Raw genomic sequence first — 21,960 nt, 5'->3', positions numbered from 1 at the left:
GAGGAGGAGGGGGAGGAAGAAGCACTCCTGGTGGCAGGGAGGGATGAAGAAGGGGTTGGAAATTCTCCTGCGTACACCTGTGCACAAACACATAGCTGTATGGACACACGTACCGACACACACACCCCTGTATGCGCACACACACGTACCTGTATGGGCACATGCCTATGCAGACACATGCAGCCCTTTACACACGCATCTGTATGCACACGTGTGCAAACCTGTCCACACACACACTGCACACACCTGCACACGTACACATCTGTGCACAGACCTGCACACACCAGTACACACATACCTGCACACATACACACACCTGTATGCACACATCTGCATAGATACACACAGCCGTGCACACACCTGCACACACACCTGCATGCACATGCACACCTGCACACACGCCTGCACACACATCCCTGCACACCTGCACATGCACACCTGCACACACACCTGTGCACACACACCTGTGCACACACACCTGTACGCACACACCTGCGCACTGCTCGCTCAGGCCCCGCCCACTAACCGCAAACCACGCCCCCTCCCTTAAGCCCCGCCCACATCACGCATCTCGCGACACTGTGGGCTCGGCTCCCACCACAGCGCGTCGGGACCGCGGGGCTCCGCGTCGCTCCGCGCCGCACCGCCCGCCATGGAGGCCCCGGCGCCGCGCTGGGTGCCCACCCACGTGCAGGTGACGGTGCTGCAGGCGCGGGGGCTGCGGTCCAAGGCAGCCGAGGGGCAGGGCGGCAGCGATGCGTACGCCGTGATGGCGGTGGGCCGCGACAAGTTCTCCACGTCGGTGGCGGAGCGCTGCCAGGGGCAGCCGCTGTGGCGGGAGGAGGCCACGTTCGAACTGCCGCCGCCGCCGCGCCCCGCCGCGCTGCGCCTCACCGTGCTGCACCGCGCCCTCGTCGGCCTCGATAAGTTTCTGGGCCGCGCCGACGTGGATCTGGCGGCGCTGAGGGAGGACGGAGGGCGGCGGCACTGCAGGTGAGGGGACGGAGAGCCCCGCGGTGTCACTGCGGAGCGCCCGGAGGGCTGGCGGGGGTTGCGGGGGCGCCTTGGAAGGCTCTGAGGAGACCCCGAGGGGCTCTTGGAGGGACTCGAGTGGTCCCGGGGTCCTCTGTGGGGAGCTCGGCGCGCTGCGGGGCTGCCGGGACAGCTGAAGGAACGGCTGGCATCCATCCCGTGGGGCTGCAGTGCGGACCCGACGACGTGGAGGTCAGTGGGGCTCTGTGCCCCGCCACTGCTGCGGCTCTGCTGCTGATCGGAGCGAGGCTCCACGGCTGTGCTCAGCTTTCCTCTTTAAATATTTACCTGTGAGCGCCAGTGGGTCACACTGAGGGCAATGAAGTTACCTGGAGAAGCTCTGCGTGTTGGCAGCAAGTTGTTCAGGCAGGGAATGAAGGCGCCACGCTGCCAGCACTCATAGGTTTGTCTCAATGAATGCTTAGCAGGGCTTAATCGTGTGTAAGAGCAGATAATTCGGCGTTATGTGGGCTCATGTCACTGCTGGCTGTTAGGTGCCGAGCAGGAAGGCGTCTCCTTTAATAGGCAGTGTAGCTCTGTGTCATACTTACACCTTTGGACATACACAGCAGTGTGGTGCCCCGAAACCCCCGGAGTGGTTCCTGGAGCGTGGGGCAGCACTAGTGCTTTGTGATGTGGTTTGAGGCAGCGTTGAGTCACCTTCCTCCTGTGCTGTTCACACCGGTTTGGTCAGCGCCGGGTCTGGGTCGTGTTTGTTAACAAAGCTTGTGAAGTCTTAATTACCACGGAGCTGTCATTAGGGGCTGTGTCAGGCGGTAATGTGTTTACACACAGCCTCGTGCTCACAGCCAGCGGAGGTCAGCGAGTCGGCGTGGGCTCCTTTCTTTGTGTTGGGACCATGGGAGAATCATGGAAAAATACAACTTCGGTGCTCCTGGGAAAACTGATGGTATTCCCCATCATCAGCATTGATCTGCCCTTGCTTTCCTGTTTGGAACCCGTTCCTTCCATTGTCACATAGCTGCCGTGATGGCACAGAGCATCAGGGGCTGCTGCTGAGCCCTGTGCTGTGACCTGGGTGCTGGCCAGAGCCACTGCTCGTGTTTCGGAGTGGCTGACGATGCTGGTTGTCTGCAGCTAAAATAAAACCCTTTTTTTTTGCCTATGCAAATACGGGTAGCTCCTGGAAACTGCACAGTGCAGAATGAAATCTGCCCTGTGCTTTGCTGGGATCGGATGTGGGCACGGAGGGGTGCCCAGGGAGGTGCCAGCTTCCCTCAGCCTTCACTCATTCTGTTCTGCTTTGTTTTGTTCTTCAAAGCAAATTGCTTTTTCTTATTCTCCTCCATTGCTTCCAGTGCACCATCAAGTACTGAAGTGTGAACTCGATGGAGTTCTGCCCATTGGAGGTAATGTCAGTGTTCTCCAGGCGTCCTTCCGATCAACTCTGCAGCTCTCTCAATAGACACAAAATAAACAAATACATTGGCATGCAGTATTGATAACTTCCCTCTGCTGGCACTACTGTGCTTTGAATGTCATTGAGGAGGACATATGGAGCAGGAATTGAGCAAGTGCAGTGCAGGCAGGCAGGTTTGCAGCTTGGTTCCCATTCTGTGCTGTGTTTCAGAAGGGGATGAGGCTCTGCCTGTAGCAAATCTCCTGGTTTGACCCAGTTGTTCTCTCACAGAGCTGAGTGGAAGTCCCAGACGTTCTGTAAGACTTGTTTTGGATCTTGCTGTGTTGATTAGGGGTTCTTTAGCTTAAGAAGCATTACGATAGCTGCTGAAAAGGAGCTGGAATGAAAGGTATGAGGGTGTGGGAGGCATGCGTAACCTTTCTGGTACAGTGTCAGCAGCTCCCACTGCACCCACTTCAAAGCCTTAATCTGTGAATTTCAGGAAGCCTGAGGAAAGTACAGGAAAAAAGTGGCAAAGCTGACCGACCTGAATTCCATGTGTTGTTTTTAAACCCAAACAGAAAGACAGATTTCACTAACAACTTTCTCTTCACAATAAGAAGTATTTTCATGTGGTTTCTGAGGTCATATGATAGTGACGTTGTTGTAAGATTAAAGGTTTTGCTTCTTTTCCTGCACTGTAGGCTTTTTGCACTCTTACAACATCAGCACCCTGTGTTAAGTTATTGGTGTGTCTGGGGAGCTTGTTCTGGAAGGAAATCTCGTTGTTTTTGCAGGTGGTACAAACTACGCTCCAAGCCAGGGAAAAAGGAAAAGGAGAGAGGAGAGATCGAAGTGGACATCCAGTTCATGAGGAGCAACTTGACAGCCAGCATGTTCGATCTGTCCATGAAGGACAAGGCCCGCTCCCCATTTGGCAAACTCAAGGACAAGCTGAAGGGGAAGCGGAGCAGTGGGCTCTCTGACACAGCCTCAGCCATCGTGCCCAGCACGACGCACTCCCCGGCTGATAGCGAAGATGAGGCGTCTGAGAAGGAAAAGAAGAAATCCAAGTTCAAAACACTGTTTTCTAAACCTGGCCTGCAGAAGACTTCCCTCTCGCAGTCCCTGTCGGTGCTGCCCACACCTCAGCCCGTGGCTGCTGGGGTCAGGCTCAGGCCCAGGGATTTCCAGCCACAGTGGGATGATGAGGACTTGGAGACCTCTCCAACCTCAGAACGTGAGTATGCACCCTGCATGCACGGGGCTGTGCTCAGAGCCACGGAATCATTGAGGCGTTTGAGTTGGAGGGGACCTTTAAAGGCCATCTGGTCCAACTCCCCTGCAATGAACGGGGACACCAGAGCTCCATCAGGGTGCTCAGAGCCACATCCAGCCTGACCAGGAATGTCTGCAGGTACAGAGGATAGCAGACATTCTCAGCTAAGCTTACCTTGGGCTGGCTTAGAAACTGTGAGCCTAACCTGCAGTGGTGTGGTTTCATAGTGGATATCTGGTGGTTGTAGGTGCAGAAAAGCTCAGTGTGCAGAGGGCTGACAGCACTAAAGGACCCAGAGGATGTGGACATGGCCAGGCTAGTCACACTCACATTGTTGCTGTGATCAGTTAACGAGTTGTTAACAGCAAGCATCAGAGAAATCTTGAATTTCTCCCCATTTATTTTTTCCAGGAACCTTTGAAATTGCTCTAGATGAGAAGTCATCTCCTGTATTTAAACCTCGTAAAGCAGCAACTTTGGACAGCAGGCAGCTAAACCAACCAGCTGCTGGCAACACCAAGAAAGAAGGGCTCTCTTTATTTAGTGGCCTTAAGTCTAAAAACGATCCAGTTTCCAAGTCCAGTTTGTGTATCAACGGCAGTCACGTTTATATGGAAGAGAACACCCTGAAGGACAGCACTCCAGCTTCTTCCCCCTCCCCTCGCAACTTCAGGAAGAAGCAGGGCTCTGCTTCAGAAGAGAACCTCTCTTCCAGGTCTACTAAAGGACCTGAGGAGATGGGAAGAACGTCTCCCAGCTATGCTTTGTCTGGGTCTGCATCCTTGGAGACCTTTAAAGCTATGTCTTTGCCATCGTACAAATTGCTGAGCGGTGAGGAGTATGTGGAAAACAGCCCTCCTGTGAGTGTTGAGGTTACCAGAGAGACCAAAAAAACGGACCAGAAAAAGTCTGCTTTGCTTTCCCTGGTCACGGGGAAGAAGGAAGCAGTGAAAAACAGTGATGCTGAAAGTATTCCAGACAGAAGTCAGAAGGAAGAGGAGAACAAAGATGCAGAAGAGAAAAGTGAACAGGAGGCCAAATGTCTTGAACCTCCAGCAGATGTAAGCAGAGGAAATCCTTCAGAAGACACTCAGCCAGAAGTCTTCACAAGTAAGCAGCTGCTCAACCCTTTTGAGGAAGAACGGAAACCTGAAAAAGCAGCTGCACCAGCAAAGACCAAAGCTGTCAAACCCAGGTCAGTGGCTTTTGCTTCAGATACTGACATAAATAGTGACACGCAGCGGTTGTAGGTTTAGTTAGGGTGCTTCCTACCACAGAGCAGCACTTCTGAGCTTGATGTGCTGCACGCAGCAGCAGTGTGCAACTCAGGGGGGATTCCGGAGGGCTTGGAGTAGGCATTGGTCACAATCATTTTGATTAATTTTTCAATACGAAAAATAGATTGATATAGGGATATTACCTATCAGTGATGCCAGAATAGCAATTCTCTGAGCGCAAGCATCTTTTCAGATTCTGGGGTAAGTTTCTTGCTGGCTCTTTTTGCAGAAACTAACATTCTTCTGTCAGAGCTGTGTGGCTTGAAACATATCCAAGGGCTGAAATACCAGTTCTAACGTCTCTGCTTCTCCCTTCTGTTATTTGCTGTGGTCTTCAAAAGAGTTAACCTTGGAGCCCTTCTGCTTTTGACATTGTTCACAGCAACAGCAAGTACATCTGTGGCATTTGTACTCAAGGCTTTTTCGGAAATTCTGCTCCTTCATGTGGCTGGTTGTGTGTATGTGATTTCATATATATATGTATCTGTGTATATATATGTGTGTAAATACATTTGTCCTACTAATAAGGCTATGTTTTGCCTGCCTCTAACTCTTCGTTTTCAGTGCTTCTTCCTGTTTAAACATCTTGCACATGAAGTGTCTTACTAATGAAAGTGCTTGGGATGCAGAAGTTGAGGTAGTGCTTAAAAAGCAGACGTGGCAGTAATCTGAGCATGCGAATGGCAGCAGAAGCATTCTGACATCAACCACGTGTTTGTGAGGAGCATTTAAGCATATTTACTGGAGTCTGTTAGATAGGTTTCTGGCTCTCTTGCTGTGTAATTTATCTCCATTGTCAGGCAGTGGTGCAGTCTGGTGCTGAAGCTTGTCTGTTGCTGCCTCGTGTTGCATCCACAGGTGACATGCGAGTTTTTTGTCCCTTTTGCAGACTGGGCGTGTCTTCAGAGGAGGAAACCAAAGCCACTCTTCCTACTCTTGCACCTGATTCCCTTCCTGCTTACCTGTCTGTGCACCACATCAGTAGTGACAACAATCCTTTTGTTTCTAAAATGGGACAGAAAGTACCAGACTCTGAGGGCGTTACTTCTGCATCTCTTCCTTCTCCTTTCACTGAAGAGCTTTTAAGTGGAAAAAACCCCTTTAACCCTAGCTGGGGCAGGGTGTCCCCAGCCCTGGGTTCTGACCACGTTGTCATCCCTTCATCCCATCACCTTGCAGCCTCCACTCCCAAAGGGCAGATCTCTCGTAGTGGCAATAATCCTTTTGCTTCTGAATGGGGCCAGGGTCCTGAAGGCTCTGATGCACATGCTTCCGTGTCTCCTCTGCCTGTACCTTCTCCCCGTTCTGGTGGTCATTTTAATGGCAATAATCCGTTTATATCCAAGACTGGATGGGTGGCAGATGCGCCAGGTCTCACAGCTGTCACTGCTTCTTCCCCTGTTGGCCTTCCTGGTGATGGAGACAATTCCTCAGCAGGACTTTCTGCTGATCTGAGCTACTCTGCTGTCACTGCTTCAGGGAGCTCTTCGAGTGTGGCTTCAACTCATAATGTAAATGCTGTAGCAAATCCTCCTGACGCTCCTTCTGTCAACCCTGGTGTGGCTCCAAAGAATCAGTGTGATTCTGTACAGGTGCAGGTGGGCCCTTCTTTAAATAGAAGCAAGTTAGTGCTCTTTGCAGAGAACGGTGCTGAGCAGCCACCTTCCTCTGAGAGTGAGCTCAAAGAGAAGCAGGAGTTGTGGAGTGAAAAGAGGAGGGAGGAGCATTCGCCCCCATCGGAGCCCCAGGAAGCTCCTCCTGATACAAAGGAGTCATCTCCAGTGGGATCTGTGAACCCAACCCTGGGTGCTCACACACAGCCTCCTCGGGAAACTGCTGCAGGAAGAGCTGGCAGGGAGGGGGCTGTCACACCACAGCCTGCACCACGGCTGTCTTTAATGCAGAAGTGCCCCCCAGTTTCTCAGGCTGATGAGTTAAGTGTTGGGCCTTCGGGGGAGGGTGAGGGCTCTGCATGTGGCCTTGCTTTACAGAATGAGAAAGCCCCTGGTGCTCATGAGTACCTCCCCCAGAATGGCTCAGTGACAGCTCTCGTTCCACCAGTAAAGCTCAGAGCTGACAGCAGTAGCAGATGTGTGAAAAAGGAAGGGGATGAGGATTTATTTGATTCTCTTACAAATCTGAAGTCTGCCCTTTCAGTTACTGGAGATCACAGTGTGAGGCTGGCTGCCCTTCCTGCTATTCCTGAGGCAGGCTCTGATGATGAGCTGCAGGGTGACTGTCAGGAAAACCAGGGCATTGCTGCAGATGGTCAGAATGTTTTAGAGTCTGTAGACAGAACACCTTTGCATGAGAACCAGAAGGAGAGCTCTCTTAGCTCTGCTGCAGGTGGAGTAACTCTGTCTGCAGGAGGAGGAAGTGCTGTGCCTGTGCTGCCTGCAGGAGGGCACGGTCATGGAGTCAGTAAGCAGACACCTGACTCAGGTATGACGTCTCATTCCAGTGAACACAGTTGTTGTTTTGAGAAACAAGTGATAAGTACTGGTGCTGGGAAGCGTGCAGAGAGTGACTTCTTTGAGCCTTCTGTTTCCTCTTCCTCCCTGTCGTGTTCTTCCCAGCCTTGCTCCTCCTCTCACTCCCTCTCCTCTGACACCCCAAGTCAGAGAGCAGAGTCTCCGAAAAAGCCAACAGCAGAGGGCTTCGCAGATAAAGCAGGAAATTCTGGCAAGAAGAAGCTTCTTCAGGCATGGGTTTCACCCTCTGAAACGTACCCTAACCAAACTCAGCAGAGTGGTGAAACCATGTCTCCTAAGCACAGGTGAGAGAACATGGGAACTGCATCGGAGGTATCTCAGTGCTGAGAGCCTTGCCTTTGATGTGAGCATTGCCTTTTCTTGCTCTGTTAGAACCAGCACCACGAATCCTGAGCAATTAAAGCACCTTTTGACACTTTATGGCACAAAATCACATCAGATAAGTTGCACTACCTGTGTGTCCCAGGATAGCAGAAGCATTTGGTATTTTGCAAGAACCACAAATATGCTCTCATTAAGATCTCATATAGTGGTGCACGAAAGATGGGAATGACTGCTGGTATTACTGCCTTCTCCTGTGGACTGACCTTGCTTTTTCTTTGTGACATTGTTCAGGATATATTTCCCTTGTTACTGCTGCTTTATCTCCAATGCCTTAAGTCGGTAAAGACAGTAGAAAGAGCTGGAGTGCACTTACAGAAGGCTGTAGCTGAGGCAGAGATGCCCTATCTTCCCAAAGTAGACTCTTTTATCTCTGGAGTGGGAGGGAGCACAGAGTAGGAATTTTCCCCAATTTTTCACTGTATTTGTTTTCACTCTGAAGATGTAGTGCCAGTATCATGTGTACTGCTTGAATGACATGAACGCTTTGTAATGTTACAGACTTCATCCTGTGAAGCCAATGAATACCACAGCAAATAAGACCCAAAGCAAAGACCTGAATGTCATCAGTGCTATGAATGAGAAGCTGCTTGAGATGAACATAAAGGTAGGGTGGAGAGCAGCACTTCAAACTCAACTCCTGTACTTTGCTTAGGATCGTGTCTCCTGTTGTGTATCCCACGCAGAAGAGCCGTGCTTGTGCTCAGACCACAGGGAATGTGCCATTTCCTTTTGTCCTTTCTCAGAGGTGGGGGCATTCTTTATTATTTTCTTGCAACTCGTCAGTAATAGCATCAGAGCTTCCTGTTTGTGCAGGGGTTTCTGAGTGCAGGGGATGGAGGGCTGCTGCCTGACTGCCCAGAGGTGAGCAGGATGTCAGAGCTGCAGCTCTGAGTGACACTGCTGTGCTGCCCTGGTGCCCGGTCCTGCTTGTGATGTGCAGGAACTGCATATCTTGGATCAGCAGGAAAGACCAGACAAATTAGTCACTGTTGATATGCAAACATCATTAGTCTGTGAAGATTCTTTTTGCCCTGAAGCAAGTTTGTGGATCTTAAAGATGGGGAAAAGGTATCCTTGGGGTGGCTGCTGCCTGTTAATGTGTTGTATTAATATCCTCTGCTTCCAAAAAGCATTGTTGTGCAGCTTGTTCAACCACTCAGATTTAAAGTGTGGGTTATTTTTTTGATAATCTTGGTCTCAAGAGACCTCTAAAGCTGATCCTGTAGTGCCTCCTTCTGGTACAAGTGGAAAAGAAGAAAGTTTTACTTAAATGGTATTAACTGACATGTTGAAGTATTTGTTGAGTTCAAGAGTTAAAGGCAGAGTTTTCAGACAAACTGTTGTGCTGTGTTTGTGGTGGTAATCTGAAGAAGAGTGAAATGCCTCAGGCCTATGTGAGGGTTTGTGCTGTTTAACCTGAATTTGACCTCCCAGGTCTTTGGCATATTTCAGGTCTGTGCAGTCATAAAGCTTTAATGAGCAGTGTTCCAAAATGCCATTTAGATCGAATGTACCTCTACAAAGGTGGGAAGCACGGTGATACTTCTGAGGAGCAGCTGTGTGTTGGCAGATGGACATGTAAGGCAGTTCCTTGCTGCCTGAACTCCAAACCATCTCCCAGAGAGCATTCAGTTCTTGTCTGCAATGCCCCCGTGTGAGATGACCCTGCCTTTCTTTTGCAGAAATACAATCCTTCGGATCCTGCCTATGCTTATGCTCAGCTCACACATGATGAGCTGATCCAGCTGGTCCTGAAACAGAAGGATACAATCACCAAGAAGGATCTCCAGGTGCGTGAGCTTGAAGACTACATTGATAACTTGCTTGTCAGAGTCATGGAAGAAACCCCAAACATTCTTCGTGTTTCAACTTCTGGAAACAGAAAAGCTGGAAAGATGTAGGAGCTCTCTGGACGTCGAACAAAGGGCTGAATTCCTGCCAGCAGAGTTTGATTAATAAGGAGACAACGTGAAGTAGGTGGTACTGCTGTGCTGCCTGCAGACAATGAGCTCTTTTCTGTTTCTGGCTTGAGCAGCCATCAGTTGGAGTAGTGCTTACATCAGCTCTTGTATACGGAGCCCAGAAGTAGAGTCATTTATTATATTTATTTTTTGGTCTTTTTCCATTATTTGGGAAGATTTGTTGAGGCATGTAATCCAAAGTCTGATTGCAGTAGGAAGGATGAAGGGTTTGTTGTTGTTTTGTGTGTTTTCCTTGCCAGCCAAGCACTGCTGATCCTTTGATGAAGATTTTCCATTGTTGTTTTTTAGCAGCTTTGATAGATCAGTTATTCATCTGTCTGCATCTGAAGTTGTAGTGCAATATAAAATCTCATACAGTAGAGCTTGAGGATTTGATGGCTTTTATCTTTTGACAACTACACTGGAGGAGTCCAAAGATGAATGCTTCAGAACAGAGCTGCGTGGGCTGTATTTTAAAAGCAATTAATGCCCTGAAATGGAGTGCAAGTTAAACCTCAGCTTGGAAAGGAAGAAGCAAAGCAAAATTAATGACACAGTATAAGCAAAGCAGTTCTCCAAGGGGAAGGTTTACAAGGTTTTAAACACAGATGTCATGGGACATTTGTCTACCATAGGAATAAGGAGTAGCAATGCATTTAAGCTGACGGTACGTTGTGTTGGAAGCTGTTCTCCTCTGGACTCGAATTCCTGATTCAAAGGCTGTTTGAACAGGGAGAACAAAGGTACAAACACCTGGATTCTGCTCAGCAGTCCTGAATTGGCGTGATTTCAGTGTACACATGCATGGCCTGCGGCTCTTGCATGAAAGTTCTGTGACAATTCTGGTGTCATACCATTGCAGTTTATTACATGTAAGTGCCTTGAATTTTGGAGCTTACCCTGGAGCAGCCTTCAAGGGCAATCAGCCTTAAAATTCATCTCTTTTTTTTTTATATTCAGTGTACAAAAGGAACCAAATTCTGTTCTTCCCCTGGAATGGGAGCAGTCAGAATATCAGCACTCAGATCCAGTTGTGTTCTTTGTGACTTGAGCTCGGAAAGGAATGACAATTTCATGTTGCTGGCTTTGCAAGGCAATCAAATATTCCTTAATTTGTGGCTTCTTTGCAGCTCAGTAGAGACAGGTGCTTCTCACCATTGCCTCAGACAGAGAATAGCAGCACAGGTCTATGAAGCAGCCACTACAACAAGCTTTCTCCACTGCAAGTTAAACATGCCTCTCTTTTTTGTGGTGATCTCTTGTCAAAGGTCAACAAACTGGATTTCTTTGCAGCTCTTAAGTTTATCAGAGTCTGAATGCTTTGGAAGAAAGCTGAAATACCAAAAGAGTGTGTGGCAGAGGAACACAGCGAGTGCTCCCACCTTCTGTGGCTGAGATAATCTGTTAATTAGGCCACTCCTGACATAGCCTGAAAGGAGTGAGTTTCTAACACAGTTTTCCTACAGCAAAGCACTTTATTGAGGGTTTGATTATTAACCTCTTAGTAGTCTTAATAATCTTAGTATTTTCGTAAAAACACTAAAAATTACTGGAGACTTCTCAAATAAATACTGTATTTTTGTAGTGAAAAGTAGCTAATATATTATCCTAGAGATGTACACGTTGATTGGAAACCTCAAAGCATGCTGTTAATCATGTCTTCTTACTGTAATTGGGCGGACTGCTGAAGTCTGCACTTGCAATCATGGCTCTCCTAACAGCTCTCCTGCGTGAGAAGCTCAAATCAAAGAAAACCTTTTGCTTTAAGTGTCTCTGGGAGTCTCTGAGGACTTCGGGTGGTATTTTCTGTACCCTCTTCTGTGAAAGATGGCTCTGAGATGCAGAAGTTCTGAGCGGCGCCTTCAGCTCCGCAGTGCTGGGAATGGATGCTGCTCCTCGTGCCTTGAAATAGCAGCAGGGCGGAGGAGTGCTTTGCTTCTTCCCCGTGGATCTCTGGAAAGAAGTGGTTCCCAATACCTCATGGATAAACTTGTCTTCTAGGCTTTATTCCACAACTTTCTGATGTTTCTGGTTTAAAGAGTCAGAAAGCCCGTAGTGCCTTCAAACAGTGTAACAGTTCCAAACCACAGATGCTGCTGTTGGTAGTCATCACTGGACAGGCTGAGGAAGGCCTGATGTGCTTTTATGGATCTCATTGGAGCAGAGAGGGCACTGCTGTGTCTTTGCTGTGGTCTGTGATGCTGTGCACTGCGCTCTTGCAGTCTGGATTTCATGAAGCTTTTACAGTGGGTTTTGTGCATTCCTTTTGGCAGGAATGTGCATCTCGAGGCTCTGCACACAAAATGGCAGTGTGTGCTAATAAGTCTCCTTAGAGACAAAGCCTTACGACTGGTACTGTCCTTTGCCAGTTACCACTTCGCCCATTGAGGCCTTTATGCTGTGGGTTATCTCCTGTGGTGACAGGTGCTGCTGCAGGCAGCGCTCCTGGATGAGCCACGCTTCCATTCCACAGCTGTGAAGACATGGCACAAACCTCATACCTCCATCTTTGGTCAGCAATACTATGTAAAGCCTTTCTCTGGTGTAAGGGCTGCTCACCTTGGTTTTAAGGGGCCTAAGAATCGAGTGCATTTTACTGATTGATTACTGAAGGACCTAAACGTATTTTTCCCTGTTTATATGGTCTGCTTTTATTGCGGGTGCTGTTTGTTTTTAAGTGCCCTTTGGGTTTATGGAACACTACAATAAAAAGTACCTCAATTCCAATGTTCCCATCGCTGTGTTTTTCCTGGCGTAGCTCTGGCAGAGGGAGAGGCAGCAGCTGTGAGTGCAGCTCCGTGGTCCCATAACGTTTGTGATGGTCAGAGGCACCTGATTTCTGGATAGCAGCTCCTAATTGGGCTGTGGGATGCTGGCTATGTTCTGTCTCCTTCCAGCCTGGCAGCTGTGGGGCAGAGAGGACTTCGAAGCACGCCGTGCCTGTTGAAAAAGGTGAAAAAGGCAGCAGTTGCTCAACAGTGACCTGCAGCCCCAACCCACAGCCTGTGCTGCTGCAGGCAGAGCTCTGCTGCTCCTCGTGATGAACTCCTCGCCCTGCAGCCCCTTTGCGCTGCTTTCATCCCTGCCGGCCGCCCGTGATGTAAACACCTGACGGGTGGGGAAACCTGCTGGGCGAGCTCGTCACGGAACCGAGAGTTTCTGTGTGCGGAAAATGTGCGAAAGGTCCTCGGCCGGGAGCAAAATCGGCCGCAGTTCTGCGGAGATCCGCGAGGACGGCGCTGTTCGGCGGGGCGGAACGCGCGGGGCCGGAACGCAGCGCTCGGGAGCTGCGCTCCGCCCGGACCGTGCGCGGGGTGCACCGCGCGGCGCCGTGATTGGCTGAGGGCGGTGCGCCCCCTACGCGGGTCCCCATGGCGGCGCCCAGCCGGTGCCCCGAGTGCGGCTCCGCCGCGCTGCTGGAGGACGCGCACTACGCGCAGCAGCAGTTGGTGTGCGCCGCGTGCGGCTGCGTGCTGGCCGAGGGGCTGCTCACCACCACCTACAGCGACGAGGGGCAGCTGCGAGGTGAGGGCTGCGCCGTGGGCTCTCCGCGCCGCCGTGGCGCGCTCGGCCCTGACTGCTGCTGTTTCTTTCAGAGGTGGCCTATTCGCAGAGCACCGGGCAGAAGGAGCAGCTGAACCGCTGCGAGCAGCGAGGTAAGGGCGGGCAGCCCGGCCTTCGGTGGCTCCGGGCTGCATCTCTCTGGACGACCGATGCTGGCGCATCACCACCCTTATTGCAAACAGCTCCTTCCTCACATCCAGCCTAAATCTTTCTCTTTGAAACCGTCCCCCTCGTCCTGTCACATCAGGCTCTGCTGAAGGGTTGCCCCCTTCTTTGCAGCCCCTTGGATACTAAAGGGCCATCCTCAGATCTGCCCGGAGCCCTCCCTTCCCCGGCTGCACCATCCCCACTCTCTGCCCATCCTCACAGGGCAGCATTCTACCCCTCCCATCATCCCTGCTTTGCTGTAATTCTGATGCATCTCTGAGGCCCTCTGAAATGGTGAAAGCCTTTGGGAGCTGTATAGCAAACAGGTATACAGGTACTGGACCAGAGAGATTATCATGTTACAAAGGAGAAATGAAATAAAGATCTTACCTGTGTCCTGGGCTCGCAGAAGGGCTCCAAGAGGAGTGATTCCCAGATAGAGATCCTTCCTCCCTGGGAGTCAGCCCTTAAATGGGGCCTAGGAGGTCACTCAGGTGAAATTGCATTCACCTGTGCCCCTGCAGCTGACTCAGTGCTCGCCTCAGGTGGTCAATCAGAGGTTCAGGCTGTGATTCAACAGTTCCCATACAGGAGCTGACAGTAAATCAGTAAATCATGAAGGAAGGAGTAAGTTCTGCCGATCCTTAAGGGCGGTGTCTTTTCTCAGGGATCAGACGGGTCCAGGACCTCTGTAAGGTTCTTCGGCTCCCGTCGGTGTTTGAGGGAACAGCCGTCTCCTACTTCCAGAGGGCGCTGCAGCACCCCTCCTTCCGCCTGGTCAGCCTGGAGAAGAAGGAGCTCCTGGTGGGCTGCTGCGTGCTGGCGACCTGCCGGCAGCACAACTGGCCGCTGACGCTGGGAACGATCTGCTCCCTCCTCTATGCGAAGCAGGAATTGGTCACCAGCGTCTACCTGAGCCTTCAGAAGGAGCTCGGGATCTCAGTGCCGGCACTGAGCCTCGCAGATCTGGTGAAGACACACCTTAACAGGTAACGGGGACCGTTCATCGTGGCCCGTGTGATGCTCTGTGTACAACGCCACAGTTTGTGCGGAAGCTTCCAGAATGCAGTCTCTGTGGAAAGCTGTTTGGAGAGTGGGCAGTGCAGGACTTCGGCATGGTGAGCTATGGCTTAGCTCGAGAGTAGGGTGTGTTTGCCCTTAAGGACCATGCTGCGGCCTTCTCCATGTTTGTTTAGATGGATGACTGCATTAGTGGCTGCCACTGCAGCGAGCTGTAGCCAGCGATGGAGGCTGAGGGCAGAAATCCCTCTCAGTCTGAGCCGTGCTGCTGTAACCGGGTCCTGATGCTGTTCCTGCTGCTAACAGTGCGTTTTCTCCTCTTCAGTTTCCGGCTGTTCCAGCACACAGAGGACATCCCTGTCCCTTTTGTGGAGGACAAGGAGAAGATGCTTGCCCGGACCATGCAGGTGGTGGAGCTGGCCAGCGAGACGTGGCTGGTGACAGGCCGGCACCCCATCCCCATCGTCACAGCCGCAGCCTTCCTGTCCTGGCAGTCACTGCAGCCCTCCGCCCGCCTCACCTGCACGTTCACGCAGTTCTGCAAGGCGGCGGGCGTCGATCTGCCCCCCCCAGCACGCCTGAGGCTGAAGGAGCTTTACGACGTCCTCCTGAGGATGGCGGCTGAGCTCGCTTGGCTGAAGGTGCTTAACTTGGACAAGAAGACGGTGGTGAAACACATCGGGGATCTGCTGCAGCACCGCATCTTCCTGCTGAAAAACGCCTTCTGTGCGGCAGATGCGGAGGAGCAGCAGGGGGCAGCCCAGGCCGAGGACTCCTCCAGCAATCCTCCGGCAGCAGCGGGGACAGAACCGGACAAGGGCCATCCCCTGGGAGGGAAACAGAAGGCTGAGGGCAGCCGGAGGCCCTTACTGCCACCCTGCCTCCTCCATCCAAGGAAGAGACTGCGCACTGCAGCCTCGAGTGCTTCGGATGCTGCCATCACTGGAGATGCGCCCATCTCTGACAGTGAAATAGAGCAGTACCTGAGGGGCCCAGAGGAGATCCGGGCATTCAGGAGGGCCAAAGTGTGGCAGTGAAGATGAGCATCGCTGGAACAGCACCACCGGAGACTGTGGAACCAAAAGCGTAAATCCTGATGGTTAAAGAGTCATTGCAGGATAGGCATCTGAGGAAATGGGGTGTGGGGGGAGCGGGCAATGTCTTGTTTCACATTCTGGACCAAAGTGGGTCATTTTAATTATAAGTAAATAGAAGTACAGGTGTCAGGAATGGTCTCAGCTGCCCCAGCGTCAGCTGGACAGGCACTGGGAAACCAGTGGGGATCTGCTGCAAAGGGGCAGCACTGGGGGGTGTGAGCACAGCACTGGAGGGTGCAGACACAGCACTGCTGGCTGTTCATTTTGGACACTGTGAGGCAGTGACTCTGTCTGCCCAGGGGGCTGTTGTGTTTGAATGCAAAGTCTGTGAGAAATAACAGCACATTTGGCAGATTTGCAAATCTTTAATATATTAAACAAAACATATCTGCTAGAAACATTCTATTTATATAAAAATGCAAAAAGACCCCTTTAAAGACATTTCTTTGGCATATTTTCCCCTCCCTCCCCCACGTATATTGCAAGAAGCTCTCTGTTGATCTGTCATTTGCTTGTAATGTAAACAGACAAAAAAAAAAGTGTAATTAATAATACCAAGCTTTTTATATAATACTGTCACAGTGCAGCAAGCATATATAACAACTCAGCATCAGCAAGACTGTGTGGGCTGCGGTATTGACATAAGGATTTGAATTGCATTAAATACCAGGCACAATAAATGTGGCATTAATAAATGCAGGCTGTTGGTCAGGGAAGTCTGGCAGCCCGGGGCCAGCAGAGCTGCAGCAGTCAGTGAACTCCAGCCCTGCAGGATGAGGGGTTCCAAAGGGAGAGGAGTTGGATTCTGGAGGGGAGAAAAATCTGCCACTAAGTGCTATTCACTCTGCTAACTCCCGGATCCCTCAGCCGTGGTGTAGCAGAGGGCTGGCCTGAGTGCTTCCCTGCACTGCAGTCCTTTGCTGCTCCCCGGGACCCCATGGGAGGTAGGTAAATAATTAAACCATTTGCACACATGAGAAAACTGAGGCTTAAAAGAGCACAGATACACTTCTCTCGTTCTCCTTTAAGCAAACTGAGACCTGGGAGTGCTCCTAGAGCCTCCTACAGCCTGCAGCGAGTCTGACTTTTTGCCTGCTAGCAGAAAGGGGGACTTGTTTTTAAATGGGGAAAAATAAGTGCTTAGCCAGGTTCCAGCCCTTTGAACATACCGTGTGAGCAGTCTGTAAGAAGGGCCCTGACAGCACTGTGGGCGTCATCCTCTCACTCTCCAGGAGCAGCCCACTCTGAGGGGGGAGCCCACGCTGGAGGGACAGGAGGCGGCTCAGCACAGCGCTGTTGGTGTCCTGGCTTTGTGGGAGCAGAGCCTGCTGGGTTCTGTGTGCACACGGGTTAAGGAGGAGGACCTGCTTTGGTGTCTGCGCCCAATGGGGCTCTTTGGTTCCTGGAGGAGATGGACAACCCGTGTTCATCTCAGGCGGAGCAGTGGTGCTGCCCCACCTGTTTGCATAGGTTACACCTGGGAGGGTTTGGGAGCGTTTCCTGCGGTGCTTTTAGTGTCTGACATCCACAGAGTGCAGACAGTTTCTTGGATCAGTGCCTTCTCTTACCTTGTGCTTGCTTGGCAATATGGCTTTTGCTTTGGCAACTGAGTAACCCTCAGGGCTAAATACTGTCCTTCAAGATAACAACGTTTGCATTTCATAATGCTTCAAACTGAGGCTCTTTCAGAAGAAGCTCATTTGGGGCCACCCCAATGTCTGCACGATGAGCCTACGTCTGGGAACATTGCAGTCATGGCGTGAGTGGGCTGCGGGAGAACACTGCTGGTAAGGCGGAGGCATTTGCATCAGTCTATACATACACACATTCAACAATATAGAAATCTGAAAAATAGACATTTGTTTCCTTCGTATATAATAAAATAGCATTTAGGATCAGTCTGAAGTGAGGTGCGGGAGTGACGGAAGCGTGGCTGCAATTCATGCTGCTGAAGAGCAGTGGTTGCCTTCCACCTCCGCCTCTCGGTGCTGCAACCCGGGGAGGCTGTGATGCCCGTCCTGCGGGGGTGAGGCCCCACGTAGTGCACTTCGCCACGCTCACAGCCCCTCAGCTCTGTGAGGGTTGTGTGCCTCCTCCGTGCAGAACCTCCAGCCAAGCAAGGAGGACGTGCTGCAGCATCTGCTCCTTCCCCATCCCTCACACCGTGGTTTCGCTCTTCCAGAGCCCGCTCCTCATCCCGGCCCCGCTGTCGGCACCGGCCAGGTTGACGTCGTATTTGCTGCCCTTCAGCCCTCCGTTGTGGCTGCCCACGTTCAGGGGGTAGGAGCGCCGCTTCGCCTCCCTCTCCGCCTGCCTCACGTTGTCTCTGCTCCGCCGCCGCGCCTCCACAAAGCCGTCGCTGCCCTCCGACTGGCCGGGTGCCACCTCCCCATCCTGGGGGCCCGCGGCCCGCGGCGCTGCGCAGTTGTTCATGGGGCTGTTCCTGCTGCTGTGGTAGCTCTCCGAGTGGCTGTTGTGCACGCTGCCGCTCTCGCTCTGCTCGGAGGACGGGCCCCGCAGCACCTTCAAGCGGTGGTGCTTCCCCTCACGGTGCTGCTTAGTTCTGCTCTTGTGGTTCCTGCGGTGGTTGTTGGAGTGCCTCCCCGCCCCGGCGCTCCTCCCATCGCCGTGCTCCGGCCCCTCGGCCTGGCTCTGCGCCGCCCGCAGGTTGGTCAGCTTGCAGCGGCCGGCGGCAGAGCCCGCGCTGCTGGGCGAGGAGGAGGACGTGGCGCTGCGGGCGGCTTCGGGGTCGCAGCCGATGAACATCTGCGAGCCGTCCTCCACCGCTGCCGTGCCGGGGTGGCTGTAGGGCTGCATGGGCAGCGCAGAGCGGTAGGATGGGCAGCAGGAGAACCACGAGCCCAGCACGTCCCGGCGGCGGACGCAGTGGTGGATGAAGATGAAGAGCCCGAGCGCCACGGCCGTCACCCCGTAGAGGCAGCTGAAGACAACGTTGAGGTCTCCGCGCTGGGACACGGCCATGGCTCCAAACGTCCATAAGGCCACGTACATGGCGTGCACAGCCAGCAGCGCCCAGAGCTGTGCCTGCAGTGAGTACACACCGTCCACCTCTGGGCAGTGCGTCCCCGAGTGCAGCGTCACTGAGATGGAGCCTGAGTCTGTCAGCAGCTCCCCGTTGGCTCCCAGCCTCGGCAGTGTGCCCGGCAGCTCGGGGGGCTCCTTCCTGCGGGGAGCGTGGCACTGCAGGCTGAGCCCGGCACAGAGCAGGTACAGCCAGGTGACCAGCAGGATGAAGGCCACCGGCACGTAGAAGGCGCCCAGGCTGGGCCTCCACACCAGCCAGCAGCTGCAGGGGAGAGAAAAAGATTCAGTCAGCATGGCTTCAGCCTTGGGACACTGTGGTGCCTGGACATGCCCAATGGCCTGCCTCCATGGCTTATGCATGGCTTGTCAATGGACAGCTCCTGGGATGTATTCCAGCAGCATTTCCCTGGATTCCGAGCACTGGCCCAGGCTGGGGAAGGCAGCAGGACACTTACTAAGGGTTGTTGTCATGGTAGTTGTGGATGTTGACAGCCGCTGTGATGCCACAGATGATGAGCGGAATCCCACCAGCAATCAGATAGAACCTGCAGAGAGAGAGCACACCAAGAGCATGCCATGGTGCTGGGTCAGAGCACACCAAAATTATGCCATGCTACTGGGTGCATTTCCCAATGGGGAGGACCTAGTGAGGAGTCCTGGGCAGGGGATGGCAGTACCGTAGCATGGGCCGGGGGGCTGGCGGTGCTGAATCCCCATCTGGCTGCCGAGGTGCTTTCCAGGTTGCCTCCTTGTAGAGGACACGGGCTTTCACCACCATCCACAGCAGTGTGGACAGGGAGGAGTAGTGCAAAATGATGCCGACCTGAAGGATAAGGCAATGTGGTCAGCACAGGGGTGATGCAGCCAAGTGAGGCTCGACTGTTCCACTTGGGGGAAGGCCCCAGTTGGGGTCCCCACTGCAGCAGTGGCACCCACCGCTTGGCAGACGACCAGGTACCCGGTGAGGGTGATGCCTCCTGCAAACACTGCTGATGTCATGGCCATGTGGAAGCAGAGGTTAAGGAGCATGTGCCAGCACTTCCGCGTGATGTGAATGGTGCTGGAGAGAGAAAAAGGGAGCAGTGAGCTGCCTGGCTTGGGCTGTCATGGCCAAGGCCACCCCGTGATGCTCACCCGTGGTGGACGATGTATGTGATGATGGTGGTGAAGAGGCAGAGCAGCAGCACGGCTGTGCAGGTGTACATGGCTGGGTGCAGCACCTCCACCGGACCTCGCGCCTCACTGGGGAACCCGCTCAGCTCCTGCACGGTACCACACAGCCCGTCAAAACCTATCCCATAACCCCACAGGATGCAGAACCACGCATCCTGCACCTCTGCACAGACCCAGTGCTCACCCCCCACCTGCTGCCCCATTTACCATGAGCACAGCCACGTTGCTGAGGTGCCGGCAGTGCAGGGAGGTGACATTGGGCTCACGGGCAGCCAGCTGGCAGCCCTCGGCACTCCAGCCCCCCATGCCCCCCAGCACCTCAAAGTTCCAGTAGGCAGCCACGGGGTCCGCGCCCTCCCCGGGGTGTCGCAGTGACACGGCCACTGGCTCCGTCAGGTTCCCTATGCTGCAGCCATCTGCAGGGATGGAGAGAGCTGGTGAGCCGGGGGACCCCCCCCCAAAAAAACACGTCCCCTTCAGCAGCACTGCCGAAAGCAATGGCTTTGCTCTGCAGGAGCGCTGGGGAGAACACCCCCAGGAGCTCTCATCTCCATAGAGAGGCAGCCCTGCTGGCACACAGCCCTTACATGTCCCTGCGTAGATGACCGGCGTGGCCACGCTGCGCCGCTTGCCGTCGTCTGCCAGGCGTGAGGAGTTCCCTGTGCTGCAGAAGAGCTTCCCATTGCGGAACACCAGCAGCTGCAGCTTGCAGTCGGCCAGCGGGGCGGGTGGGACGGGGCTGGCAAAGAGGCTGGGAGGCAGCTGGATGGAGGCCAGGGCAATGCTGTTCTGTGGGCATACAGTCACCGGTGAGACCAAGCCACACCCTCAAACCCCACACCCCTCATCAGACCCAGACCTTGATGTGGAAGCTGCTGAGGGAGATGTTGGGGCGTCCTGTGGTGCAGCGCAGCCTCAGCTGCTGGTCAGGCTGGGGCTCGGCCGCCTGCTCAGCCAGGGCTGTGCGTCCAGGAGGGCCCCCATCCCGGCGCTGGAATGCCACGCAGCTCAGCCCCACGTAGCTCTCAGGCTTTACCACGTATGCCTCGAAGGCGATGTTGCGTGAGTTCTGCCAGGCACAGAGCAGTGAGGCGGCTGTCAGCCCAGCATGGGCAGAGACCCCCACCATGTGCGTGGACGGACCCCCACCACGTGCAGGGACTCACCACTGCCATGTGCTGGGAGTTGCTGCTGAGGGTGTGCGCAGCGATCCTCTCCAGTGAGCGGACGATGCTGGTGCATGCCTTCTCCTCCTTCTGTGACATCCAGAGGATGTGGTCGTCCACCAGCATGATGTTGCTTGCCATCTCCACAATCACGTCGGTGAGCTGCGAGGAGAGCTGGCTGCAGGTCGCGCTCAGTTCATTCATCCCCAGTTCATGCTTCCTTCCCAGCACCCACCATGCACAGATGGGTGGTAGAGAGCAGAGAGCAGCAGCAGCATTACCTGCTTGATCTGGTCCACGTAGCCAATAAACTTCTCGATCATCTGAGCCACATAGAGGACATCAACCATGTCTGAGAAGTTGGCAGCCTCAGCCGTGTAGACACGCAGCTGGTGAGCCAGAGTCAGTGCATTGGAGGCATTGATGGGCATCTGTAGGGTGGCACAACCACAGGGCACGGTCACGGCTGTGCCTCAGCCCAACCTCAGCAACCCACGTGGGCTGAGCACCCGGCTCACCAGCACAAAGGTGTAGAGCACGCGGGTGATGTCGTTGGTGTAGAGGCAGTGGGAATAGTCGCCCTCCTCCCAGCGCCCCGCACGGTCACAACGCCTGGACGCTTGCTTCTCCGCCGCCGGGCCCCCACTTGCCGGCCCCGAGGCGAAGGGGTACTGCAGGCACGACTGGAAGGCAGTGATGCCGGCCAGGGTGCGGGGCCACCTGGATGCACACACACAGTGAGTGTGGGGCAACACTCCCCACAAAGCCACTGTCCCCCCATCCCACATCCTGCTCGGCTCGGCGCAGCGCAGGGGGCACCGCTAATCGAAGCCACATTGACTGCAGCAGTAATTTATATTCTGGAACAGCCCTGCCGAGGTTACGGCAGACGCCCAGAGCCTTTCGTCTTGTGCCAGAGAAATTCCAACACCTCTGCTGCTGGAGCCGGGCTGCGCTGCCGGC

The 21,960-nt window shown here is 53.5% G+C and overlaps 3 protein-coding genes and 1 long non-coding RNA gene across 8 annotated transcripts in view; 2 read left to right on the top strand and 2 right to left on the bottom strand.

The window, feature by feature from the left end:
* Positions 1–578: 578 nt before the first annotated feature.
* On the top strand, positions 579–12,512 carry RAB11FIP1 (RAB11 family interacting protein 1). 2 transcript variants are annotated; one of them, XM_004947585.5, is made up of 6 exons: positions 579–993; positions 3,190–3,632; positions 4,083–4,866; positions 5,838–7,724; positions 8,323–8,428; positions 9,507–12,512. In XM_004947585.5, the coding sequence occupies exons 1-6, from the start codon at positions 653–655 to the stop codon at positions 9,723–9,725; spliced, it is 3,780 nt and encodes a 1,259-aa protein (XP_004947642.1). In that variant the 5' UTR covers positions 579–652; the 3' UTR covers positions 9,726–12,512. The 2 variants fall into 2 exon arrangements, with proteins under 2 accessions (XP_004947642.1, XP_015152913.1); XM_015297427.4 differs by lacking the exon at positions 5,838–7,724.
* On the bottom strand, positions 11,561–13,942 carry LOC124417353. The gene is made up of 2 exons (XR_006931999.1): positions 13,887–13,942; positions 11,561–12,725 (listed from the first exon to the last, which is right to left on the bottom strand). It is a non-coding gene; the product is annotated as an uncharacterized LOC124417353 (long non-coding RNA).
* Positions 13,145–16,185, top strand: BRF2 (BRF2 RNA polymerase III transcription initiation factor subunit). The gene is made up of 4 exons (XM_424383.8): positions 13,145–13,310; positions 13,382–13,441; positions 14,164–14,485; positions 14,842–16,185. Exons 1-4 carry the CDS (start codon positions 13,157–13,159, stop codon positions 15,551–15,553), a joined length of 1,248 nt encoding a protein of 415 aa, XP_424383.5. The 5' UTR covers positions 13,145–13,156; the 3' UTR covers positions 15,554–16,185.
* Positions 15,959–21,960, bottom strand: part of ADGRA2 (adhesion G protein-coupled receptor A2) — a 19,177-nt gene continuing 13,175 nt past the window's right edge. For all 4 annotated transcript variants that reach the window (XM_015297425.4, XM_015297426.4, XM_015297424.4 and 1 more), the window contains 11 exons: positions 21,516–21,717; positions 21,279–21,428; positions 20,998–21,159; positions 20,691–20,900; positions 20,419–20,620; positions 20,039–20,247; positions 19,793–19,920; positions 19,595–19,718; positions 19,336–19,481; positions 19,114–19,203; positions 15,959–18,920 (listed from right to left, as the gene is read on the bottom strand). In XM_015297425.4, the coding sequence (XP_015152911.3) occupies positions 17,771–18,920; positions 19,114–19,203; positions 19,336–19,481; positions 19,595–19,718; positions 19,793–19,920; positions 20,039–20,247; positions 20,419–20,620; positions 20,691–20,900; positions 20,998–21,159; positions 21,279–21,428; positions 21,516–21,717 (2,773 nt within the window). In that variant the 3' untranslated portion in view covers positions 15,959–17,770. The remainder of the gene's footprint in view (positions 18,921–19,113; positions 19,204–19,335; positions 19,482–19,594; positions 19,719–19,792; positions 19,921–20,038; positions 20,248–20,418; positions 20,621–20,690; positions 20,901–20,997; positions 21,160–21,278; positions 21,429–21,515; positions 21,718–21,960) is intronic.

Source organism: Gallus gallus, chromosome 22, assembly GCF_016699485.2.
Source record: "Gallus gallus isolate bGalGal1 chromosome 22, bGalGal1.mat.broiler.GRCg7b, whole genome shotgun sequence".
NCBI classification, from domain to species: domain Eukaryota; kingdom Metazoa; phylum Chordata; class Aves; order Galliformes; family Phasianidae; genus Gallus; species Gallus gallus.
This window is presented reverse-complemented; position numbering and strand designations above follow the sequence as displayed.

What these genes read in the sequence shown, in the direction of transcription:
- RAB11FIP1 (XM_004947585.5), top strand. Translation starts at nt 653, where the DNA reads ATGGAGGCCCCGGCGCCGCGCTGGGTGCCCACCCACGTGCAGGTGACG. An exon ending in GACCTCTCCAACCTCAGAAC is followed by an intron (nt 3,633 to 4,082) that starts GTGAGTATGCAC and finishes TATTTTTTCCAG; the next exon opens with GAACCTTTGAAATTGCTCTA. An exon ending in ACCATGTCTCCTAAGCACAG is followed by an intron (nt 7,725 to 8,322) that starts GTGAGAGAACAT and finishes GTAATGTTACAG; the next exon opens with ACTTCATCCTGTGAAGCCAA.
- BRF2 (XM_424383.8), top strand. Translation starts at nt 13,157, where the DNA reads ATGGCGGCGCCCAGCCGGTGCCCCGAGTGCGGCTCCGCCGCGCTGCTG. An exon ending in CGACGAGGGGCAGCTGCGAG is followed by an intron (nt 13,311 to 13,381) that starts GTGAGGGCTGCG and finishes TGTTTCTTTCAG; the next exon opens with AGGTGGCCTATTCGCAGAGC. An exon ending in GTGAAGACACACCTTAACAG is followed by an intron (nt 14,486 to 14,841) that starts GTAACGGGGACC and finishes TCTCCTCTTCAG; the next exon opens with TTTCCGGCTGTTCCAGCACA.